The 13,683-nt window shown below is 43.6% G+C and overlaps 1 protein-coding gene across 6 annotated transcripts in view; it reads right to left on the reverse strand.

The window, feature by feature from the left end:
- Window positions 1-13,683, reverse strand: part of CUNH3orf14 (chromosome unknown C3orf14 homolog) — a 76,889-nt gene that overhangs the window by 54,658 nt on the left and 8,548 nt on the right. For all 6 annotated transcript variants that reach the window (XM_025199041.1, XM_025199036.1, XM_025199038.1 and 3 more), the window contains one exon: window positions 12,640-12,750. In XM_025199041.1, coding sequence (XP_025054826.1) covers window positions 12,640-12,750 — 111 coding nt within the window. The remainder of the gene's footprint in view (window positions 1-12,639; window positions 12,751-13,683) is intronic.

Raw genomic sequence — 13,683 nt, forward strand, 5'->3', positions numbered from 1 at the left:
TCGGGCTCTGCTGTCTCGTAGGCAACTACAAGAACCACAAGCTGACGCACAGCGGCGAGAAGCAGTACAAGTGCAGCGTGTGCAGCAAGGCCTTCCACCAGGTCTACAACCTCACCTTCCACATGCACACGCACAACGACAAGAAGCCCTTCACCTGCGCCGCCTGCGGCAAGGGCTTCTGCCGGAACTTTGACCTCAAGAAGCACGTCCGCAAGCTGCACGACGGCGGCCCGCACCCGCCGCCCGGCCCCGCGCAGAGCTGAGGGTGGCGCGGACCCGCACGGCACGGCACGGCACGGCGCATTTCTGCTCCGCCGCGCCCCGCACGTTCGTGGCTGGGCTCTGTCACCCACCCCGGAGCCTCCAATTATCTCTCGCTCGCAAGATGGGTGCGCTGCCCGGGACTGCTCGCGCTTCGGCAGCCGTGCCAGCAAGCCTCAAATTAAATAATATATTAAAAGGAAAAGAAAAAGGAAAAAAAAAAAAAAAAGAGAAAAAGAAAACCCTCCCTCCCTCCCTCTCTTCCAAAGCCACAGCCACGAACACAACAGATTGAGCAGGCCTGGTGCCTCCGGGGGGGTGAGAGGTGCCTGCGTGGAAAGAATGACACCTCCAAGTTGCCAGCGCTTAGCGGGCTGCTTGCCTACCCCCGTCTCAGTCCGCGGTGTGCGAGTGCGTGAACGAGTGTGTGCGTGTGCGTGTGTGTGTCCGCCCCCCTGCCCCACGCTAATCCCCAGCCCCATGCCTGCCCCAGGCGCGGGAGAGGCGGGGGCCCAGGTGTGTCCCGGCCGGCCGAGAAGTACCGGGGAGCGAAGCGACTCAAAGCAGCTGCGTTGTCCTTTTCCCTGCACTCCCCTCTGCAAACGTCTGAGCAACCGGTTTGCTGCTAGAAACATGTTAATTGCCAACGGAGCTCATTAAGGCATGCACATGCAAAACACAGCGAGGGAGATTACATGGACAAAAGCGCAATAATGAACTGTCAACAATCGAACCCATCTACACGACCAGGAGCACTCAAGAATGAGGCATTTAGAGGCAACAAAGGATTGTCTGGGACAGGAAGAAAGGACGACCTAGACTTTTGTTTAGTCAACACAATTGATTACAAATGAGAGATTAACAGGATAGCTCCAGAGTTTTTTTGAAGGAGGCAGAAGAGAAAAGTCCAATTAAGTGCACCGAATGTTAACTACATTGATTTCCACCGCCAGCCCCCGAGAAATTCTCATTAAACCATCCCTGGCGATCCCTTTTGGAAAGTAATTTGTCTCCCTGATGGAGCAGAGAAAGGGAGCCGTGTAAAGAGAAAGAAGCGCTAGTTCTTGGCACAATGAGCTTAGGAGACACGCTGCAAGGAGCCAAAGGGGGAGTTAATGAGCATCTGACAAGCCGCTTGGATCCAGGCCTGGAGAGCAGTGATGAAAAGATGGAATTGGCCAACAACTATTCTTTATATCAAACATAAAAAGGCCAATCTGAAACAGGACTGCTCAAAGCTGGTGGAGAAGAAAAGAAAGGCCCCCGCTGGGGATGGAGTGGAGGGCTCCACTGCCCCGTTGGGATGGAAAAAAACCTCCGGGCATGTCCTCTCCCCAGCACGCTGCTGCTGGACAGGGTGGCCTTCCAGGCAGCGCTAACTGGCCGAACAAGGACACGGCTTGCTCACCCTCTCCTTGTGGAGAGGCCTGGCCCCCGTCTGCACCCCCCCCTCCGCTAGTGCCACCCTCCTTCCTGAAGTCTCTAGGAAGGTCACAGCCACCCGGCCAGCCTCCCCCCCAGCCAGAGGCCTGGGAAGCACCATCTGCCTCCACGCTTGCAGCCAAAGTCACACGCAAAGACTTCTGCCACCACGGGTGATGGACATCCTTCCCAGCGTTCGCACTCCAGCACAGGAGCCTGGAGGGAAGCCTGGCTTCATCACACCTCTCTTTGCTACTGCCGGCCTGTGCACCAAGGCTCCGTGTCAAACAGGGGGAGGGCTGTATTTTAAGCATGTGAAGACAAGATAGATAGTTATAAAACTTTTAACGTGGTAGTTGTTAGATGTAAATCCCAGACTCCATCTTAGGGTTCAGCTCAGCCAGCTAGCGCATTCAAATGATGACCATCTTGCCTTCATGAAATGACAGCACAGGTTTCAAAATAGACCTGGCCTCCCCTCCAGGGAAGACCTGACCGAGCCTGCACAAGTTTAAGTAGCCTGACAGGACACTGGGCTCTCTTTCACGGGGCTCTCTTTCCCGCCACCTGCTGAAATTGAGCTAAGGGCATTGAATTCTGTCTACAAGGGCATTCAGTGGGTTTGCAGCTACCTTCAACTAGCTCAATTTAAAAAAGAAAATCATCAGCTTTTCCCCTAGTCTAGACAAGGCCTGTGCAGACGCACTCTTAAAACAGTCTAGAACTGGGTTTATCTCAACTTTGGTCTAAGGCAGTATTGACTTTGGTTTAGAAGTGGCTTAGCAATTTAGCTTAAGTCAATACAGGGCTAAATTGATACAAGCCATTTCTGAACCACGTGTCCACAGACAAAGATGTTTGCATCACTTTCACTTATCCAGTTTAAGTCTGTGTGTAAACAGTTTCTTAAGGAGCGTTTGGAAAAATAATAAAAGTGGGCTTAAATATTTACAGGTTTTTGTTTCTGGGTGTCTTTTTCTCCCCAGATACCACCTGGCAGGGGTCTGATAAATTGACCTAATGATTTTACAGTAATATTGATGTTTTGAGAATCTGTTTGGGAGTTGCATGCGAAGCTGCATACTGACATTGCTCCAGTGCTAGGATTTTGGGGGTGAAAGCCTCGCTCCTGACAGCCACCAAGGGCAACGAGGGGGCTTACACTGGCACCAGGCTTCCATCAGGATTACTACGTACTGTGTAACTTCAAAGAGCTGCTGCATTTCTGCATGGGGAGGATTCAACCAGATCGTGCAAACTTATTTGATGCTTCAGAAAAGATAAGCTGGCCTCAGATTTAGGGCAGATAGGAAGAACCTTGTTCTATGGGAAAAATATTCTGTGGTTCCCTACTACTGGGTTCTTGCATCGTCTCAAGAAAGTTCTGGTACTGATCACTGTCAAGAGCCCTGGGCTAATATTAGCGTTCACGGGGTCTCCATTCGTCTGTTTTTTTCACTGCCCACCTCTGAACTCTCCTTGTGCTCTCTCTCTTTTTTTTTTTTTTTTTTTTTTTACAGAATATGGTTACCAGAATCAGAGGAGGAGAATGCACTGTGGGTTTCCACTGTGGCATTTTCAATCTTATTCTATACATTCCCCAACATTTGCCCACCCTGCACAGAGATTTTCTCCAGGCCACCTGCACCGACATCTCAATCCTTCTCTAAAGTGGCTGCTGTGAGTTTAGTTCTTAACATTTTAGGGGAGAGGGAGAGAGAGAGAAACAGAGTTGTCGGCAAAATTCAGCACGGATGGGGCCTTCCGATACATGTCACTTTGCATTTGTCAATGTGGAATTCCGCCTGCCACGATGCCGTCCATTCGCGTCCGCCCCAGCCCCCTTGCTTCAGTAACTCTATTATCCCACACCTTCCTGGCTTTACTATGCGTACCCTTTTCGGGACCATTAATAAATATCAAACAGGACCGATCCAGAACAGAAATTTCAGGTATTCCACTCCCTTGTTGAAAGTAACCATTTATTCCTACTCTGTTTTCTTAACCAGATTCTGATAGACAGTACTTCTGCTTCCCACGCTGCAATTCCTTCATGTAATGCTCTTTTCACCCACTGCTCTCTTCTGCCTACATTTTCACTTTCACCCTTCATTTTCTGAGCCCTTCTAGTCACCTCTCAAGAACAGATCGCACAGACTGAGAACACACATATCTGTGCCTCTCCTTACCATACTGCCAACATGTGCATACATGCATCCATGCAAATTCTCTCTCTCTCCTGCCCTCCTATAGAATGCATTCTTCACTGCATTTCTCGAGGGTTTTAACAAGAGTGAGAACTGGCTATAGAGAACAGGTCGTTAATAGAAGGCTATCAAGTGCGTCACATTTTTGTAGAGAAGGGAACCGTGGGTGGTGTGTGGACTCCACTGAAACGTTTCCATGTTGGAATCTTTTCAACGGATTTTTGTTTTTGCAGTTCTCAGGTTTACTGAGCAGAGACCAGACATTTCAGTTGGGTGGGTGTGTTAGGTCCCTAGGAGGAGCCTTCTGCTCAGCTAGTTCAGTGAGACCCATCAGAGCAGGGCTCTCTTCCTGCAGATTTGCCAAGTGAGAAGAGGGACAAACCACATGCTGTATGTTTTAAACACTTGGAAGATTAACATGGAGCAGGGGGCTCTGCCTTTTCCAACCCACTTCCATCCCCCCAGCCTTTTACACCCTCAAGCCACTTACATTTCCTTCAATCCAAGTAGTTTCTTGCTCACTAAGTACATCCCCTTCCTTCCTTCCCCAGAGGTCCCTCTTCCTTAACCAGGTAGCACAACTCCATGCTGGTCACTTCCTTTCCTTTGTCACCTGCCCCAGTTCACCTCGTCTTCCCTGCACATAATTCAGTTCAGAGCAGAGAGATCTCGGTGCTCTGTATGTACACGGAAGCAGCTCTAGATGAGGCTGAAACCACAAGCAGAACACTCCCCTCTTTCCCCAAATATGCTGTTTAAAGACTAGAGAAACAGCCACCTCTGGGAAGGGTATTTCTCTATGCCAGCCTTACATCCAAGGAATCAAAATTGGGGTTTTCTTCAGTCTGTTCCAGCACCCCTATCCCATTTCCCCCCTCCCCCCCACCCCAAATAACAGATAGCATAAGCTTTCTTTAGCTCAGAGAAGGGGAAAAGAACAACCTCCTCCGAACAACCTCCTCCAAAAAACTGTAACCTACCAGATCTCTTCAAAACAGAATCCTTTTCCAAGCTCTTCCCTTCGGCAACCACTTCCTCCCCAGACCCCTCCCTCATTCTGCTAAAGGCTCCACTTTATAACCTTGTGTAATCCCCAATATTAACCTTTTTTGTTGCCTACCTTAGTGTAAGATATCACAAGCTGTGTTAATGGTTGTATTAGTAGTGTATATCTTTGTCTCCACTAACCCAAACTACTGAACTCCAAATACACTGGAATTTCTAGGTCAAGCCAGGTTGGAAACATTATGAATCAAAGACAGGAACTTTCCCAACAGTAAGCTTCAGGCAAAGTCTCAAGGCACTTCTGTAACTTTATATTTCCCTTTCCAGCTTTGTACCAAACTTCCCAGAGAAACTGTTCTGAGATGAAAAGCAGCATGTAATGAGAATTTCAGGAAAACCTAAGAAGGGTTGAGGCTGTAGCAGTTGCCAGTAGTCCTCATCAACTCAGAGTTTCAAAGCTGTGACTCTCACCTTGCATAGTGTGGTCAGGAGTGTCTGAGGAGGAATAAGTTTCAGCAGGTGTTGATGTTTTTGCTGGGCTGGTCGCTAGTTGGTCATATTGCTACAGAAAGAGTAGGAAGGGCAACTTCTCCTTCCGATGCGGTATGTCAATTGCTATGTCACAAAACTCCTCATCACGAAAGGAAGAGATTGAAAGCTGGCCAGGTGATTCCTAAAGCCAGCTTGGATTTCACCTTTTTGGAAGCATGATTATTGGGCTCTTATTTTACTGCAAAAGAGGATGGAAATCCTAAGCGGGGATCAGGATCCATTTCACTCATTATCCAGTGCTGCTAATGATGACACCAGGCTAAATCAGCAGAAACTGGTCCTTGTGTAATTTGTGGAATAGGCTGAGGGAGTCTGAACCAGCACAGCCAAAGAAAGTGTTAAAAGATTTTGAGCTAGATCCTGAAAGATATTTGAAATCGGTGTGAGTGAGGTGGCTAAATAATTTGAAAGACCTCAGCCTTCATAATCCAGCCTGAAAATATTGCCCTCACTCAGTAATGTGTTCTGGGTGCAAATAAAGGGAGAATTTGGCTTTTAAAGCATACAGGCATTTTCATTATTCCAAGGGCACTTGGGACCCTTTACAATCATTTTCCAAAAGTCCCAACAACTTTCAGAAATACTCTGTTACCTTCTCTACTGCTGCCAGTTGCCAGGGTATTTTGCATAAATAAAAACTTTCTAATTCCTAACCAACCTTCTCCTCCTGATTCGGTCTGCTAATGAATTGTGATGTCATTAGCATGGGATTCTGGCACCACTAAATGAATTTAGTAGGAGAAAGATGATTATACAGAAAAAAACACCAACATACTCCAAACACTGGCAATTGGAAACTCAGGGAAAGGAAGGAAATATCTAAAAAACATAACAGTACAGAGTAGCCACGATTCCTTAAACTCATTCTGAATGCAGTTTAGAGACAACAGAGAAAAACTGTGACAGGCTTCATTCAGACACACATCTTTTTTTTTTTCATGGATTAGGTCTCTCACATTAGTATATTATAAACCTTTATTTCCAGGGAAGCATACTAGCAGTGGATCTATTGTTCCTTTTGAATGATCAGTGCTATTAAGTGATTAAGAATATACAAAGATTCTTTAGTTTACTTTTTGGGGGTACATTGTTATGTGTCGATGTCTGATGGGGAACACTACCCTTCCCTCTGAAATATAAACTCTGCCCTATTTTGTTTCCTGAACGAAAAAGCATTTGCTCAAGATTTTCCTCAGCATTCACTCTTCTATCTCAATTCAAACGTCCCAAAATGATGGAGAAAAACCTCCTTTTATAATAGACTGGGTTTGAGCTTTCCTAGGTATCAAGTGTCTACCTCTGAGAAACTCCATCTTCTCAGATAACCAGTTGGGGTTTTTTTGTTTTGTTTTTTTAAAGAAAAATCTTTGAGTAGAACCAGAAAGCATATGTGTATTTGTGGCCGCAGCCGGGAGAACAGTGCAGGCTGGAGAGCAGCTTAAACAAAGCTGCAAGCCTGTGGTTCACTTTGTCGACAGGAAGCTTTTCTAGGGAGACAGAGAGAGTACTTTGAATGAAGCTAGTGGGAGCATACACAAACTAAATATGGATGGAGAAATGTGAGTCAGGAAACAAAGCCTATGCTTTGTGACACTGCTGGGCATATTTGACGGGCACTTTCTATTGTGTTTAAGCTGTAGAATAGTCAAGGAGATTGTGATTTGAAGGACAGTAATTTTTTCTTATTGTTTCATTTATAACCTACATGTAAAATAATCCTACGGCATCTGGCTTTGCTCGAACCCACTTCACGCGAGTGATGTAACTGTCATCTCACACCATTCGGGAGTTTCATTTAGAATTTTTTGAGGGTCAGGAAAAAGACTGTTTAATTTTTTGGTAAATGCTATCACCACCGCTGATGGAACTTATGTAAGGGAATGATCACATTTAGTATTCCTATATATGTAAGCCATATTATTAATAAAGTTCTAGGACATGGCTAACAGAAAGGACAGACAACCAGTAGATTTGATATGCAGTGTGTGCAAGTTAGAGCATTTTAAAGAGCTGTTCCAGCTGTGTTCAAAAGGAATAGTAAATTCCCAATTTAAATTGTCCTTTTACTGGAAAGAAAGAACTTCACACAGCAAAAGATTCAAGTAATGAACTGTTTTTGCACCTCTCTCTTGCACAAGGGCTTAAAAAGCTCTATCCTTCTCTTGCTACTGAAGAAACACCTTAGACAATTTTGCATCCCAAATATTTAAGTAACTGTTGTAAAAGAATAAAACCCAGATGGATCATTGCATCTCTGGATTTGTCAGAATACAGGGTTTCTTAGCAATGCATTACAAAAATTCTGATCTTCATGCAGCAAATTCACTATTTCAATTCAGCATCTAACAAGAACTCAGGAAAGGACATTTTACTGTAACCAAAGTTCTCATTTTTTATTTATTGCTGCTAAGCTTTTGTTGTACTAGCTTTAGCATAACTCAGTTTGCCTGCTACAGTACTCACACTAACTCAACCAAATTCAGCTCTGATTTATGCACAGTAAGTCATACATGTAACATAATGCTAGAATTCAAAAACATAGTCAGTGCAGGATCAAGGTTTATATCAACTTTATAATAGTTTTGCCATGGATTTGATCTCTGAATGAAGCAAAATATTAATATAATATGATGTTTTATCCCTATATCAAAATGGCATAAGAACCTTCAAATCATGGAAGATACATTATAACAAGTTGTATCTGTATATTGTGCAGCTTAGCTCTATCTGAAACAAAGTATTCATATTAAACACTTTTTAAGTAACTTTAAGGACCCAGTTTTGAGAAGCAGCCTCTGAAACTACACACAGTTTCAGTCAGGTTTTATTGGTTTCTCAATGCACACAAGTATGAAGTGGGCTTCAGTCTGATAACCAGCTCCCTAGGCTGCAAGCCCAATCACAGTCTGAGCAGGCGCTGAAAAAATATGACCTTGCCTATATACAGGTGAGAGGACAACATAGGAAGGCAAAGTGCAGACAAAGCTTAATAAACCCCTCAAGTACTCTTATGCCTATATTTTTCATTGAATGTACCAGTGGGTTTGAAAAAAGGATTTGGAACTAAGAAATTTCTCATTCCCCAGAGAGAGAGCTAACCAGCCCCTTTGTCCCACTCTCACTGCCAAGACAGACCAAAAGGTACACAGCTAAGAAAATGCGGTGGTGTTGGTGGTGACAAGATGGGCATGAATCAAGCTGTGTTCCTAGGTTAGTACAGCGGTTACTCATTTCTACATTAACTTAAAAAATAAGGTGATTCAGTATTCCTTCTTATGAGATACTCAAACGATAATTCCCAACAGCCAAGTAATTTGCTTTCCCTGCTGTTCTTCTCAAGTAGGCATTTGTTTCAACTAGGAGCTTGGGGGCACAGGCTACCATGGGCTATGCAGTGTAACTGATAGAAACATGCTGCCACTAAAGACCAGTGGTGCAAAGCTGGACAAGAATAGGGGGTTAGGCAGCAAGTTACTTTGGTTAGGTCCTGAGCGAAAAAGCATTTGCTCAGAACTGGGAGAAAACTGCATAAGCTGAAAACTTTAAGAAAAGATGACAGGGTCAGAGCTGGAAAGGACTACATAGAATCACATACTCCAACAACACTGCTGATTCAGGAAAGCATCTCTCTTAGGACTGTGAGAGCTTTCATTGTATTACAATCATCAATCAGATTTATGCAAAAATATGAAAGCCCTTTCCTGGACCAGGGCCAACACCTATGAAAGATAAGTCACAAGTTAAGGCACAACGAACTAGCAACAGCACCAGCAAAACAAGTGCACAGCTAATAAGGCAGCTGACAGGTCTACTCAGTGCTACGTACAGTGCAATTGTGTGCGTTTCCCTTGCTTTGTCTGGAGCCTGCTTTCGTTCCCCATTGTTGACCTCAGCTGCCCTGCTGCATGACTCGGGTTCATTTCCTTTGCTCTTCCACACCGTCTGCATGCAACTTCTGGATGTATTAGTCTGACTGCTTGTGGTTATGCTTGCTGGTGCAGACGGCAATCTGCAGGCCCTCGTTCTCTGTGACTATGCTTATTTCTGACTCTCAGTTTAGGTGCTTTACTTCTGGTCTGTCTCATTCCATAGACTTCCCTGTATTGGACAGTATTCCAGCACCACCAGCATTTCTGCTGCTTCCAAGATCATGTCCCAAAACAATCCCAAATTTCAGTGTCCTGCCTCTCAAGAGGAAGGATGAGTTTGGCACTTCCACTGTTTTTTCAGTGCAAGTTTTTGATTTAAGCCGCGCCCCTCTATGCAACATAAAGCAGCCCTTTGTTAGAAGCATAATGTTCTCACTGAATTTTAATCCTGAAACCTCCGTTTGTTTCAACTGATTGAAATTAGCTAAAATAAATCTATTTGGGGGCACTAACTGCATAGATCAAACAGCCTAAATTTTGGAATGTGATTCTTTCCTTAAATCAATGGTTCACAATTTCAAAACATTTTAAGTTTTCATTTTCAGGTCAACTGATACTAAATTAAATTTCACCAAGTTCAAATGCTACGTTATTATCTGATGTCCTAGAAATTTTCAAAGGCACAAATGAGAGTTAGGTTTTCCAATTTCCATTCACCTCTCAAGGAGTTTCTACCTCTCCAAAGTATTTATGTGGCCTCTATTAGCATAGTATCCAAGCACCTCAAATTTTTTATTGTACGCTCACAACTCCCCTCCGAATTAGGAAAATTCCATATCCCCATATTACAGATGGTGAACTCAGGCATGGAGAAACAAAAGCCCAAATCCTCAAAAGGAGCCCACCTCTGGCTGAGATCAAATTTATATAGGCACTTTTGAGGATTTGGCTCTATGTGACTTGGCCACGGTGACACAAAAAATCTGTGGCAGAGAAAGGAACCGAATCCACATCTCCAGGTGGAGATCCTATCCTTCTTTTGGGCACCCAACTTCCCTTGAAAGGCATCCTCTGAATTCATAAAAAAGGATCCTTCTCCTCCACTCTGCTAAATGCAGCTGAGTTTAAAAATCCAGAACCCCAGATTTCTAAAGAGCTGCATGCTCGCCTGTTAAATCAAATGTATGACTGAGAACTATGCTTGTAATCTTACAGAAGAAAATATTACCAACTTGTCTTTGTGACAAAACACTGAGTAGGTATAAAATTGCGACAGTCTCTATGCCAGGTTTTTTTTAAACTCTCTGCTTCTAAGATGAAAGCCTAATTTGATATTTTTGTAGTTATATAACAGTTCTAATATTTTGTGACATTTTGTATTGTGACACTATAGATGAAATTGTCATCGGACTGACACCCTTTACTGTTTATTCCTTAATTACAACTGTTAACAACACTGCAGAGAAGCGTGCTAATCTGCCATCACATATTATGAAAACAACGTTATTGTTACAAACACCAACACCCACTCAACAGGATATTTCTAAGATGGCAGTTTCTGTAAAAACTTATCAGTTTAATGGACACTTCAATAGAAAAAGTTTAAAATGAACTTTTAACATTCCCTCGAAAAATGTAAAACAATTTTCATACAGCTGAGGGGAATTTTTTGTTGGTGAATCTGAGAGCAATTTTAATTCAGCAAACAAGGCACTGTTCTAACAGAAAAGAGCCTCTGCAGATGCTGGTCCTCACAAACCATTCCCGTGGTCTCCAGCTGAGAAGCTGATCCCTGTTCTGAGGGGCCACACATTCCTCACTAACATGCCTCAGTGCTGGATAATTAAATCTTGTTTGATTAATTAAATGCACATTATGTTCTAGGTACCCAGCTCTCCCTTTCCTCACGGGGCAGAGTAAAGGGGCTGTGATCTTAGGTGATCAGACTGCGATGCTTATGGAAACACTGGCCAGGGAACATAATGCTATTCACTCCTAACACAAGGATCAAATATAGGGATGCAGGTCCCACCTCCCGCACCTGACCAGGAGGCTCCATCCCCTGCCACTAAGGAAGGGGATAAAGACTCACTGCTCCTAAATCTCAACTTGGCAACTAATTTGGTTAGGCTGTGGCTGACTGAAGTGGACTGTACACCCCCAATCCACACGACGTTTATGAACTGTTCTTATGCTAAGAGAGTGTTAGCCACCTGTATTGAAACAGAAATGCTATTTTTCTTATTGACTCAAGTGCAACAGCATGTAACCACTAGAAAGCAACAGATGCTGGCTCCCAGGCCCAGCAGCCAAAGTGCTGGCCTTACATCAAAGCAAAAAAGCCACCAGCTTTCTATCTTTGCAGTGGGGAGCTGAGGAGCTGTCCTGGGTCCAAGACAGAAAGCAAGCTCCTCACCTCCTGCACTCCAGGAGTGGGATGCTTGCTTCAAGATGGCTTTTTTCCTGGTTCTCTCAGACTCCCATGGCCTAACCCATTAAAAGAATGAAAGCGGCACAACAGTTGGCTTTAAACTAAGAGGGACTAAATATAACTGACTCTTGCTTTTTCCTTCAGAAGCTGCAAAGTGAACTTTATGGTTAGATTCATCCCAGATTCACACTGGCTTCTATTGTCATAAATCCAGGACCCAGACCTTAAATGGAAAATTAATTAGCAGAAGAGAGTATGGCAGAGGATAGAGTGACAGACGTTTCAGTTACTTATAGAGGATCAGCAAAGACCCCGAGAAGTTAGTGCTTCTGGCATGGTCTGGGAATGTACAGTATGCTCTGTGCAGCTCGATCACTGGAGTTTCTAAGGAGGCGTTGACTAAGCTATCCCCTCAGCCCGCTGTAAACTACCTGCATTTCCTAGAGGTAGGTCCCTCCATGGCACAGAGGCAGAGGCAAGGAGGGATATGAATCTAGATTAATTTAAACAAGTCACTTAAAATGTAATGAGGAAGGATTACAAGTAACCGATAATTCTTTCTGTCTTGAAGAGGTGATTGTTCTTGCTGGGCTCTCATACACCATTTTCCCTCATTTCTGAGCCAAACAACATGTTCAAGTAGTATTGTTTCTCTCACCACAAGCAGTATTATTATAACCTTTTTCAGCTAAAAGACTAAGGTTTAGCTGAACAAGTCCACATAGATACACAAATGAAAACAAACTATCAGATATGATTCACTTTCATCTACAATTTAAACTTTAGTTTAATGACCCAGTACTCCATTGCTTGAGCAGACTATTTTGTCCAATTAAGCCAGGAGACTATCTGTTTTGTTTTCCAGTTCTGCTTCTCCCTTTGGGTGACTTACGTTCTGTTTTGTAGGATTCATTTTCTTAAAACCAACAGGAGTTTGTGCTCTTCCTAACAGAAACTGCTCCCACTTGGGAAGAGCTTCTTCAACTGATGCCCAATAGACGGTCTAGGAAAGATATAACAAAAAGCAATTTAAACTTTGATTCAGAATCTAATCTAAACCAATTTCTCATAAAAAATATACACATGCAGTGTGTTAGTAAATGTTGTCTTACGTGTGAGGCAATTAAGAAAAAGGCCATACTACGTGAATATTAAATTTCAGATCCCACAACTACACAGTACAATAGTTGCTGGCAGGATTTCACTTTCCAGTGTAAGTTATGGAGTGACTGAATATGCCCTCTTGTGGCCGATGAGTAAGAATAGGAATTCTTCATAGTGGTTCGTTTTGTGGAACTGTAGTACATTTTTTATAAATAGCAACCTGACAGTTCCTCGGTTTTGAATATTAATATTAAAATCCTAATTTAGTGATGTTTTATATCTGAGGCAAAAATATATTTGGAGATTAATACTATAAACAGAAAGCATTAGAGGGTTCAGCAATTATCCAAATAAAAATAGTATTTGCGCTCAGTGCTGCAGGTAATAAATCCATACATAAACTGAAACCTAGCAGTTAGCGCTTTTGCTTAGAAACTAAGAGACCTGTGTTCAGTAGCTTCCTCAGTATGAGGAGGTCCAAACTCACATCTCCCACCTCCTAGGAGGGTACCCTAAGCCATCAGACTATGGGCCAATCTGCTTGAGGGAAAATGTGGGGGGGAAATCTCCACTCTTCCCATTGAAACTGAGTCACTGTAAAACTGACTGTGAGCACGATTCGGAAGTCAAGCGGCTATGACCTCACTTGGAAGGATGGAAGTCATGTTTCTAGACTTTTTCTGTATTTACATTTGACTGTTAACTGGATAATAATAATTAATGCCCCCCCCCCCCCCCCAACAGCAACACACCACACAAGAATAGTCATGAGAGTAGGGAACAGTACCTGGCAGCAATCACCTTTATTTAGTGCTCTAGTTTAAGCTGTTTT

The sequence above is a fragment of the Alligator sinensis genome, unplaced genomic scaffold (assembly GCF_000455745.1).
Source record: "Alligator sinensis unplaced genomic scaffold, ASM45574v1 scaffold469_1, whole genome shotgun sequence".
NCBI classification, from domain to species: domain Eukaryota; kingdom Metazoa; phylum Chordata; order Crocodylia; family Alligatoridae; genus Alligator; species Alligator sinensis.